This window comes from Ctenopharyngodon idella, chromosome 17, assembly GCF_019924925.1.
Source record: "Ctenopharyngodon idella isolate HZGC_01 chromosome 17, HZGC01, whole genome shotgun sequence".
Taxonomy (NCBI): domain Eukaryota; kingdom Metazoa; phylum Chordata; class Actinopteri; order Cypriniformes; family Xenocyprididae; genus Ctenopharyngodon; species Ctenopharyngodon idella.
In genome coordinates, this window is record NC_067236.1 from 20451989 (window position 1) to 20477455 (window position 25467).

At 34.9% G+C, this 25467-nt stretch overlaps 1 protein-coding gene across 3 annotated transcripts in view; it reads left to right on the top strand.

Annotated features, from left to right (window-relative positions):
* Window positions 1–23409, top strand: part of LOC127498081 (1-phosphatidylinositol 4,5-bisphosphate phosphodiesterase beta-4) — a 59594-nt gene extending 36185 nt beyond the window's left edge. For 2 of the 3 annotated variants that reach the window (XM_051867036.1, XM_051867037.1), the window contains exons 23-37: window positions 1787–1889; window positions 3528–3692; window positions 7337–7541; window positions 7623–7711; window positions 8086–8227; window positions 11079–11131; window positions 11245–11310; window positions 11459–11574; window positions 13548–13623; window positions 13722–13897; window positions 15890–15991; window positions 18363–18420; window positions 18514–18600; window positions 19024–19060; window positions 22831–23409. In XM_051867036.1, coding sequence (XP_051722996.1) covers window positions 1787–1889; window positions 3528–3692; window positions 7337–7541; window positions 7623–7711; window positions 8086–8227; window positions 11079–11131; window positions 11245–11310; window positions 11459–11574; window positions 13548–13623; window positions 13722–13897; window positions 15890–15991; window positions 18363–18420; window positions 18514–18600; window positions 19024–19060; window positions 22831–22916 — 1561 coding nt within the window. In that variant the 3' untranslated portion in view covers window positions 22917–23409. Of the gene's footprint in view, window positions 1–1786; window positions 1890–3527; window positions 3693–7336; window positions 7542–7622; window positions 7712–8085; window positions 8228–11078; window positions 11132–11244; window positions 11311–11458; window positions 11575–13547; window positions 13624–13721; window positions 13898–15889; window positions 15992–18362; window positions 18421–18513; window positions 18601–19023; window positions 19061–19188; window positions 19558–22830 lie in introns of those variants that run through there. The other variant, XM_051867038.1, reaches the window with a different exon arrangement.
* Window positions 23410–25467: the final 2058 nt, after the last annotated feature.

Consider the following 25467-nt stretch of genomic DNA (forward strand, 5'->3'; position numbering starts at 1 on the left):
ACATCATTTAATGCAAATAAACTGCAGAAACAACTTTCTGACGTCACATAAATGAACATCATCACGTGACGTTCACATTTACTGTCCAGAAACTTGATCCATGAAAGCGTCATTACTCGTTTTACACAAGAAAAGTGCATTTGCACAGAAATCACAATGCAAAAAACTATACATTTATTTAAAACTATTTGTTTAACTTATTTGTTTTTGTTTATTTATATATTATTTTTTTAAATATTTACCCAGTAACCTTGAACAATTGAAAATATATTTATTTATTTAAATCTATTTATTTACATTTATTTAAATCTATTTAAACTTATTTAAATGTTTTTTAAACAAATGAATAATTAGGCAGTTTTGTCTGAATATTTATTTATTGATTTATTTTAATCTATTTAAATCTATTTATTTACATGTATTTATTTATTATTATTTTTTTTTAAATCAGTTAGACTAAACGATTCATTAGGCTATTTGTCTGAATATTTATTTATTTAATCCTTTATTTATTTTAATAATTTTTTTTTTTTTTTTACATCTATTTAAATCAATTTATTTACATTTATTCATTTGAATCTATTTAAATTTATTTAAATCAATTTTTTTCAATGAATCTCTCTGAAATTTCTCTGAATAAATATTTATTTATTCATTTAAATCCATTGAAATGCATTTATTTAAATTTGTTTAAATCGATCTATTTACATTTCTTTATTTAAAATTATTTAAATTATTTGTTTTTATTTATTTATTATTTTAAATATCTTTATCCAGTAGCCTTGACCAATTGGAAATATATATATATATATATATATATATATATATATATATATATATATATATATATATATATAATTTTATTTACATATATTTAAATCTATTTAAACTTATTTAAATATATTTTAATAAATGATTCATTAGGCAATTTTGTCTGAATATTTATTTATTTATTTATTTTAATCTATTTAAATATATTTATTTACATTTTTCGATAAATCAGTTGGATGGATTAAATGATTCATTAAGTAATTTGTCTGAGTATTTATTTATTTATTTATATATTTATTTATTTTAATCTATTTATTTACATCTATTAAAATATATTTAAATCGGTTCTTTTCAATGAATCAGTTAGACTAAATGATTCATTAGTGAATTTCTCTGAATAAATATTTATTTATTCATTTAAATCCATTGAAATGTAATTATTTATCTATTTACATTTCTCTATTTAAAATTATTACAATTATTATTTTTTTTTAAATTTATTTATTATTTTAAAAATCTTTATCCATTGACCTTGAACAATTGGAAAGTTCGTGGGAAAATCGTGGACACTGATTGGTTAAAAACAGCCTGTTTAATTGTAAAGGTCCAACAGAAAGTGGAAAATGATCATGAAATACTAAATTGACTTAATTAAAACTTTACTAACATTTTAAGTGGCATAATTACACCATATAACTGATTTACCCACATAAAAATAGATTATAGATACTAATCAGTTGCTCATTGTCCCCCAGTTTTTGCGTGGTTCTTGGTTAAAGCAGCAGCAGTTGTCAGTGTTAATTAGCTGTGATGTGTGATCCACGCTGTGAGCCGCTCCGACACTGTGAAACTCCAAACATATTAATCAGCACATTAATCATGGCAGTATCCATTAGCATTGTGTTTAGCGCTGTAAATGAAACACGGGACGAGAGAGACTTCATTAAACGGATCATTGCTTTAAGGTGACGCTGATAACAGCTCTTATAATGAACGTGTGATCTGACTCTCACAGGTATCTGCTGAAGCCCGATTTCATGCGCCGGCCGGATCGGATGTTCGACCCGTTCTCGGAGACGCCTGTGGACGGAGTGATCGCAGCCACCTGCAGCGTCCAGGTGTGTGTCCATCCTAACCTCGACCGCTTTCACAGGGTCCTGCCGTTATGGAGAATCAGGAATCAGGCTTGGAAAACATTTCTTTACACAGACGTTTCTTTAGTGAACACACATTATCCTGTGTGATTGCTGTTTGAGAGGGAATTGTTCTTTTGAGTCGGTTCTTTTCAGTGAGTGAATCAGACAGACTAAATGATTCATTAGGCAATTTATCTGAATATTTGACTTTATAATCTATTTAAATCTATTTATTTACATTTATTTAAATCTACTTATTTACATTTATTCATTTAAATTTAGGCAGTTAGTCTGAATACTTATTTATTCATTCATTTATTATTTATTTACATCTATTTAAATTTATTTAAATCAATTTATTTAGAACTATTGATATATTTAAAACTATTTGTTTAACTTATTATATATTATATTTAAAATCTTTATCCAGTAACCTTGAACAATTAGAAATATATTTACTTATTTAAATCCATTTATTTACATCTATTTAAATCTATTTATTTACATTTATTTAAATCTACTTATTTACATTTATTCATTTAAATTTAATTAAATTGGTTCTTAATGAATCAGACTAAATGATTCATTAGGCAGTTAGTCTGAATATTTATTTATTTGCTTATTTAATTATCTATTCATTTATTATTTATTTAAATTTATTTATGTATTTACATCTATTTCAATTTATTTAAATCAATTTATTTAAAACTATCGATTTATTTAAAACTATTTGTTTAACTTATTTGTGATTGTTTATTTATATATTATTTTTAAAATCTTTATCCAGTAACCTTGAACAATTGAAAATATATTTATTTATTTAAATACATTGATTTATTTACATCTATTTAAATATGTTTACTTACATTTATTCATCTAAAGTTAATTAAATTGGTTCTTAATGAATCAGACAGACTAAATGATTCATTAGGCAGTTAGTCTGAATATTTATTGATTTATTTTAATCTTTGTAAATCTATTTATTTACATTTATTCATTTAAATCGGTTCTTTTTCAATGAATCAGTTAGACGGACTAATTGATTCATTAGGTAATTTATCTTAACATCTATTTATTTATTCATTTATTATTTTAATCTATTTATTCACATCTATTTAAATCAATTTATTTACATTTATTCATTTAAATCTATTTAAATTTATTTAAATCGGTTCTTTTCAATGAATCAGACTAAATGATTCATTAGTGAATTTCTCTGAATAAATATTTATTTATTAATTTAAATCCATTGAAATGTAATTATTTCAATTTGTTTAAATCTATATATTTACATTTCCTTATTTAAAACTATTTATTTAAATTATTTGTTTTTTATTTTATTATTTTAAAAATCTTTATCCAGTAACCTCAAACAATTGAAAAGGTCGTGGAAAAATCCTGGACACTGATTGGTTAAAAAGTGTAGGAATTCTTCCTTTAAACCAAGTGAAAATAAACCCTGTTCTCTTTTAGTTGGTTAAACTTTGACATATTTCCTGAATAATAACGACAGAGACATTTCAATAACACCCTCTCTCTCTCTCGAGTACTGAGATCAGTTAGTGCTACAGTGACACAGTAAATAAAGCATGTTAATTATGTAAAGTGTTTGTCTCTCAGGTGATTTCTGGACAGTTTCTGTCGGATAAGAAGATCGGCACGTACGTGGAGGTGGACATGTACGGGCTCCCCACGGACACGATCCGTAAAGAGTTTCGCACGAAGATGGTGATGAACAATGGGCTGAATCCGGTGTACAGTGGAGAAGCGTTTGTCTTCAGAAAGGTGACCTTCATGCCAGTGACGTCTTTGTCTTGATTATGTCACGTGATGCTCTTTTCACCCTAAAGAGCTGAGGTGCTCGTTCTTAATGATTCTTAAACTGAAGCTCAGAATACCAGTGACATAATGACTTCCCTTCATTATCTACAGCGTATACGATGTGGAATAGTATAGTGAGCTTTAATTACATCTACATGAGCTAAATGGAGTAGTTACTATAGAGATCTGCTGAACGCTGCGGTCTAATTATCCTCTCTGACATGCTGTTATATGATTAAACTCAACAGGAGATTTTCTGAAGGATCTTTACATACAAACCACAGACTTACAAGTCTTCTAAAGCCATACAAGAGTTGGATGTGAGGAACAGAGCCATTAGGTGTGATCCATAAAGCACTGTGTTTTTGTGTAGATTTAGCAAATCACCCACAGGACATTCAGATTACTGAAACATTTATTTTAATATAAGTTATTAATATTAGATGTAATAGTTATTGTAGTTAAATCTTTTATTATTATTTTAAAATTTGTCCTCTAAAGTTTTGGCAGTTGTGTATAGTTTGTTAATTTTTTTTTGTATTATATGCCTAAATATGCACATGTTACTTTGCTTATAACAAATTTGACTAAAAAGATCACAATAAACAGTCATAAGAATAAAACTGGTTGCGTAACAACCAGTGCATTTTTGTTGCATCAGATGTGCCATTTTTAAATCTAAATGTGATTTAAGATTTCATATTTTCACAGAAAAATTCTTCCTGTTCTTGTGTTCCGCTGAAAAAAATATGAGGGTGGAGAAATAATGAATAAAGCAAATCTAAATGTAAAAAGCACACACCAAAATGTTGAAAAGTTATGAAAAAAAATTACCAAAAAAAGGAAGTATACTTTCTCAACTCAAAATCTTAGGCTTATTTATTCAAGACTAAGAATATATATATATATATATATATATGGGTGGGACAGGAATGTGGTGGTGGTGGTGGTGGTGGGGGGTGGTATTGTAATTGTATCATTACAATAATAAATGCACAAACTTTATCGACATAGACCTCATGTTTAATATGATAGTTTCGTCCTTACATCTGTTGTTTGTCCCGAGAGCATTTACATTAGTCAATAAATACGTGGATCCGCAGCTAATGTTAGATTGACCTGATGGACGAGGGGTAGAACTTTTGTTCAGCATGCCAGAGGTTCTGTGTTCTAATCCGCCTTCATGTAATTTTTTTTTTTTTTTTCTCATTAAAACCAAAGATGTTCATCTGTGATTGTATATCAAGAGCAGGGACACATTTATGTGTATTTTGTTTTGTGATTTCACTGAAAAGAATAGAGTCTCTGGATAGCGATAGATTGAAGCGCTCGTCCGTGTGAAGTCTGCGCAGTGTGCACTGTTGCGCCACTGATAACAGCGGCAACGAGCACTCAACATGATTTCAAAAACAACACATCCCAGCGACAGATCGCCTATTATTTAACACAAACGAATAAATTGCTAATCATCTAGAGATGTTTCTTTTGTATTAGTATACGTCCATGCCGCGAGATGTTTCAAAAGGTGGTGAGGACAATATCGAACCTCGCAAAAAGTGGTGGGGATGTGTCCCACCCGTCCCACCCGCAAATTACTCCTATGTGTATATATATTTACATATATATATATATATATTAGTGCTAGGGCTGGACAAGAATTAATTGCGATTAATTGTGTCCAAAATAACAGTCTGTGTTTACGTAAAATGTGTATAAATATTATGTAATATAATTATTACACACACATACATATATATATTGATATATATATACATAATAATTATACACAGAACACATATATTACATAAACACAGACTTTTATTTTGGACACGATTAATCACAATTAACTGTTGTGCAGCCCTAATTAGTGCTGTCAATCGATTAAAAAAATTAACTACTTAATCACTTTTTTTGTAAATTAATTGCGTTTAAAAACATTGGCGTTTTTAATATTTTATATTGCAATAATTTCACAGTTACTCTCCAAATTAATGTAGAAACAACTTAAAGGCACAATATGTAGTTTTTCACAAATAAAGGTCACTTATTCAAAACAAAGGCGTAGCTTGATGACGCCGAGTTTGAGCACAGAATCATGGGATGTGTTGTCTTCATGTCTACAGCCGGTGGAGAAGAATCGGGATGGGACTCGGGCAGAAATCATGTTCATGGATGAGATTATTGACGTTACTGTAGTATGAAGCAGAGCGGGACCGAGTGCTGTTGGAGCTGAATGAGGCCGCTAGAGCGACTGCTAATGAGAGACGAGCGCGACACATGGCTCGAGAGCAGCGGGACTTTTATTATGCCACAGTCGCTACTTCCACTTCTTCCGGTCAAGCGTATGTGGGGTAACGCAGCGCTGTTTATCATATTAGATACATTTGTGTGTTGAAAGTTGTTATAGTGCTTCTCTGCTGTGAGACACTTGTACCCCTGGAAATCAAGGGTAACGTGGGTATGATGTCATTGATAGGCGACGCACAGGCATGCTCCATGTCCTGGTTAAAATTGCTTATTTCTCTGGATTTAAACATTCTTGGAAACATTTGGGATAGTACACAAGTCAACATAATATATAACACTGTTCTAGTGGTTTTGGGATATTTTAATTCAAAAATCTTACATATTGTGCCTTAAAAGACAGTATATTTTAAATATTTGTTTACTGGCATCTTTTTATGAATGAAGGCCAGTATCACTGATACTAATACTGCTACTGATTTTTTTAAAAACATTAATTATAGACATTCAACATTTCAGTATAACTGAAAGCTATCAATTTCAACATTTATTATAGTCTTTAAAAAAATAACTTTTTAAAACAATCTTCACATAAACCCATTATAATAAATGTCATATTTACCTGTGGCCGTATACAGAATATACAGAAATTGAATAAAGCTATCCATCACCTTACCATCTTTACTGCATAAATTATAAATTAAATATAGATTAATCCTAATTAAAGCTACAATTTTCTCTGTTCCCTTTGTTCTTTTATTAACATTAATGACAGACATCACAGCTACTGGTTTATTAGGCTGCTGTCACTTTAAGAGCTGCCGCTGCCGAACATGATGCCGATCTGATGCTCATTTAATTTTCTCAACTCTTTAAGTTCATTTAAGACTTTATTTAACCCATTTAAGACTGCTCTTATGAGGATACTCGACAAAATGGGCATTTTGGCATAATTCTGTGTTATTGTACTGGCGTGCGTCTTTCTGTGCACACGAGTCGTGTGTGTGTCACATGACACGACATTCACAGACAGCACGTTCTCATTTGTCTTGTGGTGCTTGAATGGTTTAAAAGCATTTACGTGAATTAGAGCGTGATCATATAATGTAACACTAGCCAAATTATGACGGAAAAAACAGATGCTGCGTTAATCGCGTTAAATATATTTAAGGCGTTAAACTGGAAAATTAATTGCACAATTTTTTTATAATATTGAATCTTTTTTTTTGGAGTGAAGCTGTTATTTCAGTTTTCAAGTTTCTAGGTCACATCTCTCTTGTCTCTTGTTTTGCTTTTGAAACTCCTTCCTCTAAGTCAAAAACACAAGCAGAGTAAATAAACACTCAAACGCCTCGATCCCACAGGTGATCCTCCCAGACCTCGCCGTGCTCCGGGTGGCCGTGTACGATGACAACAATAAGCTGATTGGACAGCGAATTCTCCCTCTGGACGGACTGCAGTCTGGTTACAGGCACATCTCCCTGCGAAACGAGTACAACAAACCCCTGTCTCTGGCCACCGTCTTCTGCAACATCATCCTCAAAACATACGTGCCCGACGGCTTCGGAGGTTAGGAGACTCGAACATGATGAAAGCAAGTTCATTGTGTTTCATCACAAGTCTTTACGCTGTCAGATCTTTTCGTTTCAGCTATTGTAGATGCCCTGTCTGATCCCAAAAAGTTCTTATCCGTCTGTGAGAAACGAACAGACCAAATGAGAGCCATGGGCATTGAGACGGTGAGCATCTGTATCATTAATGCACACAACCTTGAGAGGTCTCCATCAGCTCGTTCATTTACTTTAATCAGTTTTCTTCATGTACTCACAGAACTGTACGGATCGACTGCTATCATTAAACTTTCAGCATGAAAGTGATTCAATAGCACTAAGAAGCACTTTTCTAATGTGATTTTTCAGGCATCACTGCAGCTCAGGTTTTTCTCGCTTGTGCATTTATTTCACACACATGTTGGCTGCTTAATTTTACATGCACAAATGTTTTGACAGTAGTATAACATTTGCTTCTGATAATGCAAAATCCAGTCATTTATTTCCCCTCTCTGCTGTGAAGGAGAATGATGGTGTTTAATGAATTCTGGTTGTTTATTCAGTCAGATATTGCTGATGTGCCGAATGACAGCTGGAGGAGGAGTAAGAAACGGAGGGTGAATCCGGCTGCGTTGACGCCGCAGAAGGACTCGGAGAGATCGAGAGCAGCTCTGGGACGAAATATGGTCATCTGTTCCAAAGAGGGTAACTATAAGAGTAAAAACAGTGTAAATATCTGCATGAGCAGAAACACAGGCCGCTGTGACCCTGTGTAGGAGAAATAAAAATACACAAATGAGTCAGTAGTTATACAGTGAGAGTATGTGAATGTGGAGAGCACATCAGATACTTTGATTTAATAATTTTGATATAATAAACATATATAAATAATGGCATAATAATGGCAATATGTGGAAAATACTAATAATAATAATAATAATAATAATAATAATGGCATATTGAGGCCACTATATATATTTACATTTACATTTATTAATTTAGCAAACTTTAATTCAAAGCAATTCGTAAATGAGGAATACAACAAGCAACAATTATATATGTATATTGGAAAATGTATATTTTACATCCTGACATTGTTCAACATTTCTTTTAATTTTTTCACAAGTTTTTTAAAAAGTTTTTTGCTTTTGTGTAATCATCATAGAATGACATTAATAACTGATTTTACTTCGGTAATTTGGCATATTCCTGAGTGAAACAGTATGAATAAATAATATATACATTTTATATATATATATATATATATATATATATATATATATATATATATATATATACACAGTGCAAAAGTCTTAGGTCACCATTAGATGTTGTTTTAGCAATGATATAATGACCATATATAATTATTTCTCAGTCTCTTTATTAGAATATAACCAGAAAATACAGCAAATTTGTATGCAGTATTAAAAAACAGAAAAAAAAACGATTTTTTTAGGCTATAACAATAAAAATATAGGCAATAGCAGGAACCGGCTGAATGCCGTGCGCTCTCTGTGGGCTTGGCCGCATTAGCTGATAATGAGGTGACTCGCGAACAACTGACATTTCTCTCTTTTCAAACAGATTTCATAAACAGAGAAAATTTGTTTTCAATTCAGCGTTTCTTTAGACATATGTCTCGTGTTTGTGTGATTAGTATTCACTAAGTTACAGTTCATTTTCTGATGACTATCAGATTGGACTCAGAGAGAGACGACAGATCACGCATCATGTTAGTTTTCTTTATTTTGCCAAAAGCACAACATTTTGTTTTTACTGTGTGTGTACACAAATAAAAGGAGACAATCCACAGATTTTAATAATGTATAACTCTTATTTGTACGTCCAAATTTGAAGTATTTTAAGTCTCTTTCACACGGGTAAGAAAAAAACCGAGGTGGTATCGCCAGCGTGACCATCGACCCTTGAGTGTTAAACCTAAATGGAACTTAAAAGGGCTGAAAGACCAAGAAAACTTTCAAGATATGAGAAGTTTCTCCGAAAGAAGTGAGGTCACACTAAATACTGATTTTTGCTTAAAGAAGCCATTTTGTTGTTATTTTTTTTTTTTTTTTTTTTTTTTTTTACATTTTGTGTAAAATGTCCTGTATTTTCTGTTTGTATCGTAATAAAGACCAAAAAATAAATATGGATGGTTATTAAAGCATTGTGGTGGCCTAAGACTTTTGCACTGTGCTGTATATTAATTATATTAAATTCTAAATGTAATATAATTTCTAAAAAAATTACTTAATATATTTTTTATATTAACAATTATATATATTTGCAAAAAAATATATATTGGGTTTTTGGCCAGGTGTGGGACAGTTTATCAAGTCAAGTTGGTTGGTGGACTTTTAAAGGGGTCATAACATCAAATTTACCTTGATCTTTTGACTTATAAGAGGCCTTTGTACCATTAATGCATCCTGCGAGCTTCAGAGTTCAAAACATCCTCCTCATTATTTAAAAAGCATAGGCCCCGCCCACTGGAGCTCAGTCATTTAAAGGGTTAGTTCACCCAAAAATGAAATTTCTGTCATTAATTACTCACTCTCATGTCGTTCCAAATCCATAAGACCTTTGTTCATCTTCGAAACACAAATTAAGATATTGTTTTATGAAATCTGAGAGCTTTCTGTCCCTCCATAGACAGGTACGCAATTGCAACTTTGACGCTTCAAAATGTTCATAAAGAGATTGTGTGTTTGTGCTTCCAGAAGAGGTTTGTTCTCGTGCGTCATTCAGGTTTGGCTGAACTGCTGTTTTTGTTCGCTGATCGATGTTTATATACGAGTAAAAGCCTCCTTATTTAAATTTTGTTAATTCTGAACAAATAAAGTTACGTATTGTACCTTTAATAGTGCAATTGGTGACTCTACAGAAACACTTTTGTTATACTGGTTGAAAATCTCCCCATCCCCTGATAGCAATCACTATATTAAATGCTCTAAATGTATTTTTATAAATATATATTATCTGTGGAAGGTGTAGGACCATAAAATGTTCATCCAATTATTATATTCGGTAATAATATGAAATAATACGATGTCCTACCTGCCTGTCAACGTGTATTTTTACATACCCTGTTCACGCAGACATCATACATCAGCGTGTTTCGTGCTATGCAGAGTTTATACAGACAGACGTCAGTCAGCACCGCAAACAAACAGCAGCCACCGTTTACACTATACATATATATTTGTGTTTTTATTGAACCTCAAGGAACATATTAAAATGAGAAAATCCATGTCATGACCCCTTTAATCTACATGCATTTCAAATCATTTGCTTGTTTCGGCATGTAGACTGTGTGTGTGTTTTGTTTTTTTCTGCTTGTCAGTTTGAGATATGGCTCCAGTGAGATTAAAGCTCAGGCAGATTAAAGACTTTGACACTGACATCAGAAAGGAATCCAAGACTGTCCTACGGCCATCTCTGAAATGCCCAAAAGCAAAATTGTGGCAAAAATCATACATTATGTATCCGTTTTAAAATATTGCACAAAACACACATCTCAGAATCAGTTAACATATGTTGTTTTATGAACCTCTAGATACATCAGTGCTCACACCTCAACTGACCATCGATGACTTAAAGCAAACGAAGGTAACAACCCAACAGAATAAACATGAAAATAACAGAATAAAGCAATTGATTTGCATCGTTGAAATGTGAAATATGAAAAGTGCTGCATTCATGTTTTTATAACCTCTCCTCAGACCTACTTGAAACTAGTCAAGAAGCAGCAGAAGGATGTGAACGCTTTGAAGAAGAAGCAGGCGAAGGTGACCGAAGGCTTTTGTTTCCTTGAGTTCATTGAATTGATTATGAACAGTTTGCCGGAGTGTCACAGACACTGAAGCCTGTAGGGCATGAGAACTGACAGCGCGGATACAAAGACAGAAGAGAAAACAATCCTGCTTCCTATTTCAGGCACACGCGGCACTGCAGAGTTCCCACTGCGCTCAAGTGGACAGGATTGTTGCTCAACATGATAAAGAGAAACAAGCGCTGGAGAAGCAACTAGAAAAAAGCTGCAAGAAAGTGAGGTGAATGTGATATTAGTCTGTTATCACACTCAGATGTACTTTTCTCTTCATACTGTATGTAGTCAGGTAGCCAAATAGTTGATTATTCAACATCAAAGTTTCAGGTTTAAATTTATACATTGTTCACTTCAGGCACATAAATGAATGTGAATTTTCTTCTTCATGTTTGAGGTCTTAAAGTGTCTGAATCAGCTAGTGTTTTGGTGATTTTTAGTGGATGTATGTAGTCAGTTCTGCTGAAATGCACACAGGTGTAGAGAATCACACTGATCTACTAACCACAAACAAACACAATGCTGACTGGTTCACTGAGAGGATTTCTATTCACTGTAATTAAAACCTGTCAAATCAGTTTATCTAATGCAATGACATTCAGGCATTTTATGTTTGACGTTAGTGTCCAAATACTCTCCAGTTACTATGATGGATGGATGGTTGGTTGGTTGGTTGGTTGGTTGGATGGATGAAGGGATGGATGGATGGATGGATGGATGGATGGATGGATAGTTGGTTGGTTGGTTGGTTGGATGAATGGATGAATGGATGCATGGTTTGGTGGATGTTTGGTTGGATGGATGACGGACGGACGGACAGACGGTTGGTTGGTTGGTTGGATGATGGATTGTTGGTTGGTTCATTGGATGGATGATGGATTGATTGGATGGTTGGGTGGATGGATGGATGGATGGATGGATGGATGGATGGTTGGTTGGTTGGTTGGTTGGATGAATGGATGGACTGGTGGATGTTTGGTTGGATGGATGATGGACGAACAGGTGGATGGATGGATGGATGGATTGGTGGATGTTCGGTTGATTGGTTGGATGGATGATGGATGGATGGATTGGTGGATGAATGCATAGATGGATGGATGGATTGGTGGATGTTTGGTTGGTTGGATGGATGACGGACGGACAGATGGGTGGATGGGTGGATGTTTGGTTGGTTGGATGGATGGATGGATGGATGTTTAGTTGGATGGAGGGATGGAGGGATGGATTTATGGATGGATTGGTGGATGGTTGTTTGGAAGGATGATGGACGGACGGATGTTTGGATGGATGGATGGATGGATGGATTGGTGGCTGGATGTTTGGTTGGATGGATGGATGGATGGATGGATTGGTGGCTGGATGTTTGGTTGGATGGATGGATTGGTGGATGGTTGTTTGGAAGGATGATGGACGGACGGACGGATGTTTGGATGGACGGATGGATGGATGGATGGATGGATTGGTGGCTGGATGTTTGGTTGGATGGATGGATGGATTGGTGGCTGGATGTTTGGTTGGTTGGATGGATGACGGACGGATGGACAATTGGATGGATGGATGGATGGACGGATGGACGTATGGGTGGATGGATGGATGGGTGGATGTTTGGATGGATGGATGGATGTTTGGTTGGTTGGATGGAGGGATGGATTGGTGATGGATGGATGTTTGGTTGGTTGGATGGATGGATGGATGGATGATGGATGGATGTTTGGTTGGATGGATGGATGTTTGGTTGGTTGGATGGAGGGATGGATTGGTGGATGGTTGGTTGGAAGGATGATGGACGGACGGACGCATGTTTGGTTGGGTAGATGGATGGTTGGTTGGATGGATGGATGGATGGATGGATTTGATGGATGGATGGATTGGTAGATGGATGTTTGGTTGGTTGGATGGATGGATGATGGACGGATGGATGGATGGATTGGTGGATGGATGTTTGTTTGGTTGGTTGGATGGATGACAGACAGATGGATGGATGGATGGATGGATGGATGGACGGACGGATGGATGGATGGATGGACGGACGGATGGTTGGTTGGTTGGATGGAGGGAACAATTTACAATGCTGAATCTTGCACAATATAAGCCAGCCTTTGTAAATCAAAGCCAGAACATTGTGAAGTATAACAGCTTCTTCTCAGTCATATTTTGAGTGTAAAATATGACACGCTCTCATTATTTGTTCATCCTCAGTGAAAGTTACAACCTTGAAATGAGCAGAGACATCGAAAGGCAAATTAAGACTGTAACGACAAATCACAAATCCAAGGTATCGAGCTGAATTTCATTTGTTGCATTCAATTTCCAGCTACTTGTTTTGGCAATTTGAATATTAAAACAAAGCTTGGTTTTGTCCCTGTATGGCAGGTGAAGGACGTGGTTGCGGCTCACGCGTCAGAATGGGCTGAGATGATCAAATGTCATTCGGCTGAGGAACAGAATGTGAGGGAGCAGCACGTGATCCAGCAGTGTGAGCAGCTCCGAAAGCTGCTGGTCATGGAGCAGGAGCAGCAAACACATCATCTCACGCTCGTCCATGAGAGGTGAGAGAGAGCTCTGTTCTGAAGAAACCACCAAACTTTGAATTCAACTGTATGTAGATGAAAGCTAGTATAGTGTCCGTGAAGTCTGTTCCCCTCTTCATCGCTGGCCTCAGGACAGTGACCTGTATCGCTGGAGAACTTGGATCTCTCTACAAAGATTTCTGCTTTAATGAATCGCTCCAGTTCTGAAGTGTTGGGAAATTTTGTGGCATGCAGCTAATTTAGTCAACATGAAAAGTGACTATTTGCTATTTATATTTAATTATAAAATATTTTATATATTTATATTTTTACCAAAATAAGTATTTTTTTATATTTACAATGTATTTTGTTTTATATAATATATTAATTTATTATTATTATTATATAATAATAATAGACATACATAATAGTTGTAGTCTTTCAATTTTTAAATCATGTCTTAAAACTCATTTTTTTAGATTAGCTTATGATATAGTTTTGTTATTGTGTATTTTTTTTCTTTTTCATTTATTGTTTATGTATCTTATTATTTGTAAGCTGTCCTTGAGAGTCTTGAAAGGCACCCATTAATGAAATGAATTATTATTACAGTATTATTAAAATATAATAATGTAATATTTAGCACAAAACCCTGCGTCTTCAGATGCCTCCTGCAATATAATTTAACTAGGCACTATATGCACTATTACACACACTTAATTTTCACTTAAAAATTGCTAGTAAATTTCACAAATAATACAATCTGCAAGTAACTTTGAATTAAATGTGCTATTTTGAAGAAGAGAACCTATATATATAGAAATCATAAATGTTTCTTGAGCAGCAAATCAGCATATTAGAATGATTTCTGAAGGATCATGTGACACTGAAGACTGGAGTAATGATGCTGAAAATACAGCTTTGTTCACAGAAATAAATTATATTTTACAATATATTCACATAGAAAACAGCTATTATAAATTGTAATAATATTTCACAGCATTACTGTTTCTGCAGTATTTTGGATCAAATAAATGAAGCCGTGGTGAGCAGAAGAGACTTCTTTTAAGAACATTAAAAAATCTTACCGTTCTACAACTTTTGACTGGTAGTGTATATATTTATTTATATATAGTTGTAAACAAAAAGATTATATGAGGATACTAATGAAGTCAGTGTCATTATTTTCTGGGCAAACTTGCCTCCTTTCTATGCAAACAGTGCATGCTGGATTCACAAAGGACATCACTGTATGCCTGCTAATTGTAATTAACGTCTGTGTACAGTTTCTATTGATCGTGTCAGCAGTAATTCATTAAATGATGGATATAACCGGGCATATATCCAGGTGTGAAGTCAAGCATGTGCAGTCGTCTGCTGCATCCACCACAAACGGCCGCTCAGTTCCGGCATGTGCGCCGGGGGATTGCTCCATGCCAATTGTGAGCAGCACTAATTTTGTGGGCGTGTTTGAGGCATTACCTGATTTACATAATTCCTTTAGTGAATCGGGTACTGAAACAATGCAGTCTGTGCTTGCTAAACAGCACTATCAGCGGGCGCAATTCATTCTTACTGAATTCTCCCTTGTGTGTGTTTCTTATGGGCTTTTGTTCCATATGACGTGTGTGTGTGTGTCTGTGTGTGTGTGTGAGAGTGTGTGTGTGTCTTTTCCTGCAGCTGCTGTTTTGTTCTCTGTGTTCTTATTGTATTTTACATTAACTCCACAGAATTATCAAGCATTTATTATTATAATTGCGCTTTAAACAGCAAATACTTTTGTTGCATAGTGCAAACAAGATATTATCACACCATTTTATATCCTTTTATATTGCAATAAGTCTCACAAATTAGTTATTTTTGCTGGAAATAAAATAAAAATAGTTTATATATTTAATAACCATGTGATTCATAACAAAATACTTAAACAGTCAAAGTGCAAATCTTGTATGGGACAACATCATAGTAACATCATAGAGCAAAGCAATATTTGTCATAAAAACCATTTGAATTATTTTCCTCCTCTTACAGACAGAGTAAAGAGCTGCGAACCAACCAAGCAAAGACCTCGATGGAGAGCAGCAAAGCCATCAGTCAAGACAAAAGCATAAAGAACAAGGCTGAGAGGGAACGGTAATAATAACTGCTCAGCAGCAATTCCCTTTAAAGCTCATACGCTTTTCTTTGTGCTTTGCTTGTATTTTGAGACATTGCTATTACAGTGTAATGACCAAACAGAACCATCTTGAGCAATTTCATCCATATAATTTGCTCTTTTTTAAGGGTAAAACACCATCTAGAACTATTATTCTTTTCTTCTCTGATTGCATGGATGATTCTGAGTTCAGTGCAGTAGTTTCCACCATTTAACATTTTGTTAAAACTTTCTAAGACTTTCTTGTTATTCTCCCCACATTTGACCATACAGTAAGTAGCCTACATCGTTCAGGAAAATAAACCCCATCTACACAATGCTTCGACATATTGAGATTAAACTTTTATTGGCACTATCCTGAAAGGTGTTGGTCAAAATCTCAAAATAACAATTGGAGGAAACTGATTTTTTTAACCATATATGCTTTTGCATCATTTTGAACCCCTTCACAGACAGTTTTTTCTACAAATCTTCAAAAACAATTGCCTCTTATCATCAATCTTCAGACCAAACTTCACAAATGTGATTTTTATAACATTTTGACTTGAACACACCAATAAGTTGAGAACGTCAAAGAGGAACTGAGGGTGTGTTTTGGGCAGTTTTAATTTTGACAGCAAATTTTGATTTAGTTTTAGTCATAGTCTTTTGACTAAAATGCCATTTAGTTTTAGTCATATTTTAGTCATCTGAATTGTTTTAGTTTTAGTCTAGTTTTAGTTGATGATTTTAGTCGACGAAATCTACAGTAGAGCTAGTTGACTAAAATCTAATGGGTTTAGTTAAATTGTAATGCATTAATTAAAGGGTTAGTTCACCCAAAAATGAAAATAATGTCATTTATTACTCACCCTCATGTTGTTCCACACCTGTAAGACCTTTGTTAATCTTTGGAACGCAAATTAAGATATTTTTGTTTAAATCCGATGGCTCAGTGAGGCCTCCATAGCCAGCAATGACATTTCCTCTCTCAAGATCCATTAATGTACTAAAAACATATTTAAATCAGTTCATGTGAGTACAGTGGTTCAATATTAATAGTATAAAGCGACGAGAATATTTTTGGTGCACCAAAAAAACAAAATAGCGACTTATATAGCCGATTCAAAACACTGCTTCATGAAGCTTCGGAGCGTTATGAATCAGCGTGTAAAATTAAAAATTAAAATTATCTTAAAATTAAATAAAACCACTTCTCCTGAAGAAGAACATATGGGCCCGTTTTCACAGACAGGGCTTAGCCTAAACCAGGATTAGGCCTTAGTTCAATTAGGATATTTAATTAGCTTTTATAAACGTGCCTTAGAAAAAACACATTACTGGTGTGCATCTTGAGACAAAACAATGGCTCTGACATATCTTAAGATCTGTCAGTGCAAGTTACTTTCAGTTAAAACAGCTCAAACATGCATTTTAGTCTGGGACTAGCTTAAGCGTTGTCTGTGAAACTGTGGGATGATCTTCTTTTCAATGAATGATATATGCATTCTTTATAACAACTTGCATTCAACATTATTCTTTCAAGAAGACATATTGATTTGTATGAATTAAATATAATTAATCCTTATTAAAGCCTTTTGTTTTTTGTTGTTTGATTAATATTAAGGGCACAGACGGCAGCAGGTTTATTAGGCTGCTGTCACTTTAAGACCGAATGCTGGAATCCAATACACTGATGCACATCCAATATTATCACAACGTGAATACTCCCCAAAATGGACATTTTGACATCATGTTGTGTGTATTTGTCCATTCAGATGTGAAATTCAGTATTCAAGCTCTGTCTGAGAGGTGGCTTTCTGTGAACGCGGCTGCGCACTTCGGTGTGTGCGCACAGAAGACCACTCCGAATAGAGCTCTCTTTTGTGTCGTCACATTTTTTCCGCTCTCCTCTTTCTCCCAGACTTTTTTAACGTTTTATGAGCCATGCAACAAGTGTATGCCAACTTATGTCTTACGTTACAGTTCAAATATACGCATCTACAACACAGGACATGACTGGATCTCTTCCCAAATCGTCCCTCCCTAACATTTCCGTCTCATTTTTATTCGTTGAAGAAAATGTCAATAGATTTTCATCATAGCTTTTGTCGTTCAAAACTCATTATTTAGTTATCGTTTTCGTCTGTGAAAAATGTTACGAAAATTATTCGTCAACGAAATTAACTCTGTTTTTTGGGAACACTTTGGTATATTGTAGTGAAACTTGAGAATTATCATTGTCATCATCCACTTAGGGCATGCACAAAATTTTAAGCCAGCGCCACCTACTGGTCAAAAGTTATAAGCAATCTACTTTTAGTCTTTAAAAATTACCCATGACTCAACTGACGGGTGGTGTTTCTGCAGGAGAGTTCGAGAGCTCAACAGCACGAACACAAGGAAGTTTCTTACAGAAAGAAAGAGGGTAAGGATTCTAATCTTGTTTCAGATGTGTTTTTTTTTTTTCTTCAAATGCATGTTTCTAATTATGCAAATTAACATGGGCGTTGATTGACAGCTCGCCATGAAACATTCCAAAGAGAGCGAGCAACTCCAGGCGGCTCAGCGTGAACAGCTGGAGAGGCTGGAGAAACACAACGAGGAGGTATTTCACCTTAATGTTTGGGTCATTCCTGCTGTGCAGTAACATTTGAACTCTGTAATCTCTACATAATGAATGTGCTTGTGTAATTAAGGGTGTATTTCTATATAAAGGTGTAACAGACGTTCAGAAGCGCTCAGACTTCTCTTTCGTATTTTTAATTTATTGATATGATGATTTGATCAAACAGGAGGCAGGAGGCAAGAAAAAAGAAGCATTAGGAATATTTCTAAATTAATTACATCCTAATAAATTGCTAATATGGTTTCATTCTTAAAAATATTGGATGGATTTTTTTTAAAGATATATGATGGTGTGGCATGAAAATATAATGCATGGCAGGAATGACCCGTTTGATGATGCATGAAACTGTCATGTGGATATAATCATCACTCACCATGAATTTTATTTTGCTCTTCTATTTAGCTTTTGAACTCCTGCTATGCAAAATCACAATGCCAAGGTAGGTCTTTCCTCTCACAAATCAATTTTATGACGCCTCCCCTTTCCCATGATTCTTTCATTTCTCCCCGTATGGATGTCCATTCCATCATATCTGTGAATTATTGTTCCTCCTCCACACGTTCACAGACTACTGAGCAGACAGATGCGGTGTGAGGAAGCCGAGTCGTTCCTCATGGGTTCTCTGTTTGTTCTGCCTGCAATCATCTGGAGATGTCAGTGCGTGTACATACTATAAACAACTGTGTAAAAAATGGATTGAATACTGAATTTTATATCACAAAAGTGAAACTTCTGTCCGTCATGCCATTCCAAAACCATTTGACTTTCTTTGTTCTGAGAGTTCACTCAGTTCTGTCAAGATCCAAAAAGGACAAAATAACCTAAAATTTCTCCTTTTGGGTTCCACTGAAGCAACAACACTGCAAAAAATGCTTTTCTTATTTAGTATTTTTGTCTTGTTTCCAGTCCAAATATCAAAAAATTCTTGAATCCACATGCTTTTACTAGATAAGTAAAATGATATAAGAATTTTTTTTGTTTGTTTTCTGGAAGAAGAAAAAAATGAGTTCTTGCTTAAAACAAGGAAAATGATCTGCCAATTGGGTAAGAAAAATAATCTTGTTTCTGTTTGGGACAAGATTTCAAAGAGAAACAAGATTATTTTTATTACCCCATTGGGTGGTAATTTTGCTTGTGTCATTTTACTTTGTGAATTTTTAGATATTTAGAATGGAACCAAGACAAAAATACTAAATAAGAAAAGCTTTTTTTTTTTTTTTTTGCAGTGAAATGATCACACTGCAAAAAAAATGAGGTTCTTCCTCAGTATTTCTGTGTTGTTTTCCAGTACAAATATCAAATCATTCTTAAATCAAGATACATTTACTTGAGAAGCAAAATCATGTAAGATATTAAGTCTTTGTAAGATATTTACCAAAATAAAGTGAGTTTATGATTTTAATTTTAACTGAAATTTGACTCCATTGGTAGACATTTTTTCTTGTTTTAAGCATACACTCAAAAAAATGCTGGGTTAAAAACAACCCAAGTTGGGTTAGAAATGGACAAACCCAGCGATTGGGTTGTTTTAACCCAGCAGCGTGCTGGGCGGTTTTATTTAACTCAACTATTGGTTAAAAATGACTATATGTCTGGCTTAAAATTAACCCAAAATTTCGAAATTAAAAACCAGACACATAATTACTAGAGGCAACAATAATAATCAAAAGGTGAACATTTATTAATAAGCAATTTAATAAATGTTTATTGTTTAATTATTGTTCATAAAACATATTAATAAACGTTCATTTCCAACATACTTTGGGTTCATTTTAAGCAAGCAATACAGTCATTTTTAATCAATAGTTGAGTTAAATAAAACTACCCAGCAGTTTGGGCAAACATTTAACCCAATCGCTGGGTTTGTCCATTTTCAACCCAACTTGGGTTGTTTTTAACCCAGCATTTTTTAGAGTGTAGAAAACTTGTCATTTTGTTTCTCAAGTAAATGTGTCTTGATTTAAGAATATTTAGATACACTATATTGCCAAAAGTTTTGGGACACCTGCCTTTACGTGCACATGAACTTTAATGACATCCCATTCTTAATCCGTAGGGTTTAATATGGAGTTGGCCCACCCTTTGCAGCTATAACAGCCTCAACTCTTCTGGGAAGGCTTTCCACAAGGTTTAGAAAGGAATTTTTGACTATTCTTCTAGAAGCGCATTTGTGAGGTCAGGCAGTGATGTTGGCGAGAAGGCCTGGCTCACAGTCTCCGCTCTAATTCATCCCAAAGGTGTTCTATCGGGTTGAGGTCAGGACTCTGTGCAGGCCAGTCAAGTTTCTCCACAACAAACTCACTCATCCATGTCTTTATGGACCTTGCTTTGTGCACTGGTGCGCAGTCATGTTGGAGCAGGAAGGGGTCATCCCCAAACTGTTCCCACAAAGTTGGGAGCATGAAATTGTCCAAAATGTCTTGGTATGCTGAAGCATTAAGAGTTCCTTTCACTGGAACTAAGGGGTCAAGCCCAACCCCTGAAAAACAACCCCCCACATAATCCCCCCTCCACCAAACTTTACACTTGGCACAATGCAGTCAAGCAAGTACCGTTCTCCTGGCAACCGCCAAACCGAGACTCGTCCATCAGATTGCCAGACACAGAAGCGTGATTCGTCAGTCCGGAGAACACGTCTCCACTGCTCTAGAGTCCAGTGTTGTCGTGCTTTACACCACTGCATCCGACGCTTTGCATTGCACTTGGTGATGTAAGGCTTGGATGCAGCTGCTCAGTCATGGAAACCCATTCCATGAAGCTCTCTACACACTGTTCTTGAGCTAATCTGAAGGCCACACAAAGTTTGGAGGTCTGTAGCTACTGACTCTGCAGACATCTGCGCACTGTGTGCCTCAGCCTGCGCTGACCCCGCTCTGTGATTTTACGTGGCCTACCACTTTGTGGCTGAGTTGCTGTTGTTCCCAATTGCTTCCACTTTGTTATAATACCACTAACAGTTGACCGTGGAATATTTAGTAGTGAGGAAATTTCACGAATGGACTTATTGCACAGGTGGCAACCTATCACGGTACCAGGCTTGAATTCACTGAGCTCCTGAGAGCGACCCATTCTTTCACAAAGGTTTGTAGAAGCAGTCTGCATGCCTAGGTGCTTGATTTTATACACCTGTGGCCATGGAAGTGATTGGAACACCTGAATTCAATAATTTGGAGGGGTGTCCCAATACTTTTGGCAATATAGTGTATTTGTACTGGGAAACAAGACAAAAATACTAGATAAAAAAAAAAAAAACTATTTCTTGAAATATTTCTTTAACATGTTTCACATTGCAAATATTCACAACTGAAATGTTTTTGTCTGCTGGAGGATTGTTTTATTTGCTGATTTAAATGCAGTGCATAAATTAGTTGATTTTCCATCCACTTCATCCACTACAATCACCAGAGGAAACACTGAACGTCACATTGCATTTCCACTGATGGCTGGTGCAGAGCGGCGCTTCCCAACCAGCCTAATCTCACTAAAACACATGACGTGTCATGTGACCAGCTTCAAAATGTTGTTTGTTGCTTGCAATATCCTCCCTACAAAAAAGTTTGTTCCCCAGCGCACATCTCATGTTGAGATGTTATTCAATAAATAGGATTTGTGAAATCTAGGGCTTTTTTTTAACTCGGGTCTCTCTGGATAGCATTACCTCCAGAGGCAGTGCTGTAATTCTGCTTTAAATGGGTCCTATTATGCTTTTTTCCATGTTCATCATTCTTTAGTGTGTAATGATGCTGTTTGAGCATGAAAAAGCTCTGCAAAGTTCCAGTTCTTCTCTATATCAGTGTCACTGTTTCTGAACTCCCTGAAACGCCTCCATTGTAGTCTTGAGTTTTCTTCCGGGAACGAACACGTCACAATATTCCTCATTTAAATAATTCATATGCAGAGTTCAGTTAGTTGTGTGTTGAAACTGGCAGTTATGGTAAGGGGCGGGACATTTCCCAAACACGCTTCACCAATCACAACACACTGCTCCAGCCGACCAATCAGAGCGCATTGTGCTTTTCAGAAGGAGGGGCTTCATAGAGACAGGAACTACACAGAGCGTTACTGACAGACTGGGAAGAGAGGAGCTGCAACAATGGAGAATATGAGGAAAATAATGAACATTCAAGCATGAAAACCTGTTCTAGTAGAGCACAAAAACAAAAGGGCATAACATGGCTTCTTTAATGTGCTTCACTGTCATCATTACAGGCCAAAGAGACTCGGCGCATGAAGAAACAAGAGAAGACAGACTGCTGACCAGTCAAACTCACGTTTCATTTAAAATCACGCAGTGAGAACGCACCCACAAACACACTTTTTTACTCCTAAATGCACACTATATGCATAGAATCTGTTTTTAGTAATGTCTGCTTGGTATTTATTTACATTTTATGAATGTTGAAAGAGATATGAATATTGTATATGAGCACACAGATGTTTTATGATTGAGAAAAACTGAGCATTTGATTTTGATCTTTGTTTTACAAGCCCAATTACTTTTAAAGTCAGCATGAAATTAAAATTGACTGTTTTTTTTTTTTTTTTAAATACACATTCCTGGTTTTATTGTGAATGATTTATCAGTGCATATTATTATTATAAAGAATAAATGTTTGTTTGTCTTTTTAAAAATATAATAACTTGATTAACCCTGGTTGTAAACCTGTGATAGCTATTCTGGTACAGAGTTGCAACTTTTTACCTTGCAGTCAATTTATTTTTGTATATTCGGAAAGATATTTTGTACATATGCCATTACCTGAGTAAAATGGATTGTGAATGCTGTTTCATGTTGACTTTAAATATCCTCTAAAGTGGAATATAGCTGTAACATATACAGAAAAATATAAATTATGTATTTGAGTCTTAAGAAATAACACTGTTTTTCATACTGATATATTATAAAGATCATGCAAAATACTTTACTAGGTTAGTAAGTGATTTTCTCACACTAGTCTCGTCTCAAAGCCCGGTTCACACTGCCAGTGACACGATCCCATTCATTTCAATGAAGAGAGCTGCCGATTTCCGGTGTCATGACAAATCTGGTCCTCCCTCGAAATCGGGTCTCCCCAAACTGTAAGTTAATGATTATCTTAAGTATATACGAATGATATTAATTTAAAATACACATAGCTTACTATATAATAGATACAAAAACGCATTAGTGCATAATAAAACCAATTGAACATAATTTCTTACACTTGATTAACCGTTCATTAGTAAATAGCCTAATAATAATAACCGCCTATTAAGTGAACAATTGAACATCATTCATTTGTTTTTTTTTATATATATAACTTAGATATTTGGAAATTTAAAACTTAATTTAACACATAATTACATTAAAGATGAATATACTGTATGTAGGGTAAGTGCAAATGTGTGTATACACTAAGCTATCAGGCTAATCGTTTATCTGTATGCTATGCTAGCATATAAGCTAACTAATACAGACATAAATGGTCATAACATAGTTGAAACAGTATTTATCATGACATGATTTTGTAGGAATTGTAATCAGGCGGTAAAGAGAGTACCTATTAAAAGCAATTTGAACCAATGGGATCGCTTGGGGTCCTAAAGGAGACCCAATTTGTCACTACACCGGATGTGGGCGTGTTCTGCGACATGACAGGTGAGATATGTTTAACTTTATGGAAATGAAGAGTGACTTTTGGAAGTGACAGCCAATAGGAGTGAAAGCTGCGTTCACACTGCATAAAATGCTTATTATTAAAGATAAACGAGAAACAGCGAGTGCTCTTTGCCGTCGCGGCTATTTATCTGCAGCCAAAGCGCTGGTCCATCTGGGTTCACGAAAACATTCAGGTTTGGAGTCAGCACAGCGAGTACCACCGAATGGACACAGAGATATATCATAAATTATAGGAAAGTTGTTGACCGCCAGTGGCGTCAGTTCACCAAAAGCCAAGTTATGGCAGACTCTGATGATCTAATTTTACTCCCTCGTAGTACTTCACACAACTTTTCCAGCATTTCAAAGCTCAAAAGTCTGAATATTATCCAATTTAAATATGTTTAATATGATGACCAAAAACATTTTTTGTTCATCCTTGAAAAATTGTCCTCATTTGTAAAACTAAAAGTTTTGGGATGACTTGATGAAAAACAAAAACCTTTATTTTAAAATCTAAAAAGATTTAAATTATATATTCAATTACCACTATAGCCAGCAGAATAGTGACCATGAATCACTATTATAACATTTAAAAATCTTTTTTCTTTGTACTGAAGTATGTAGGAAAAGTCACAAAGACTCGTGGAAAAACAAAAACTTTTCTTCAACCTGCGAATGAAATTAGACAGCTAGTGAAGAGCGCTTCCTTTATAATCACTGAAGCTGTCAGTCAGTTCAGCGCAAACTCATTGAGTGCGAAAACTCTCGTTTTAATCAATGAATCTGTCAAAACTGCACAATGAATCTTTTATTTACATTGCGTCTCTGCTTTGTTTGTTATAGTAAGAGGATTTGTGTGAGTGCAGAACATAGTAAACTTGTGCCGAATATAAACTCCTTCAGCGTTTTGAGAGATACTGAGTGGATTCTCACTACTGGTAACTTAAACACCTCTGATTGGTCATTATTTTCAACAGAAATCCCTGTGATTGGCTACAATACTCAACGCGCAAATCTTGTTGTAAAGGGACATTTTGGCAGTGCTGTTGAACTCACATGACATGAAAATAACAACCAGATTGCTTTAATTTACTTATTTTTCTATTTAACAATACAAATTATATGTTACACGTAGTAATATAACTCTGTTAATCCTGCAAAAAACAAATATTACTTGCATTGACCTGACCAGGCAGCTGCCACAC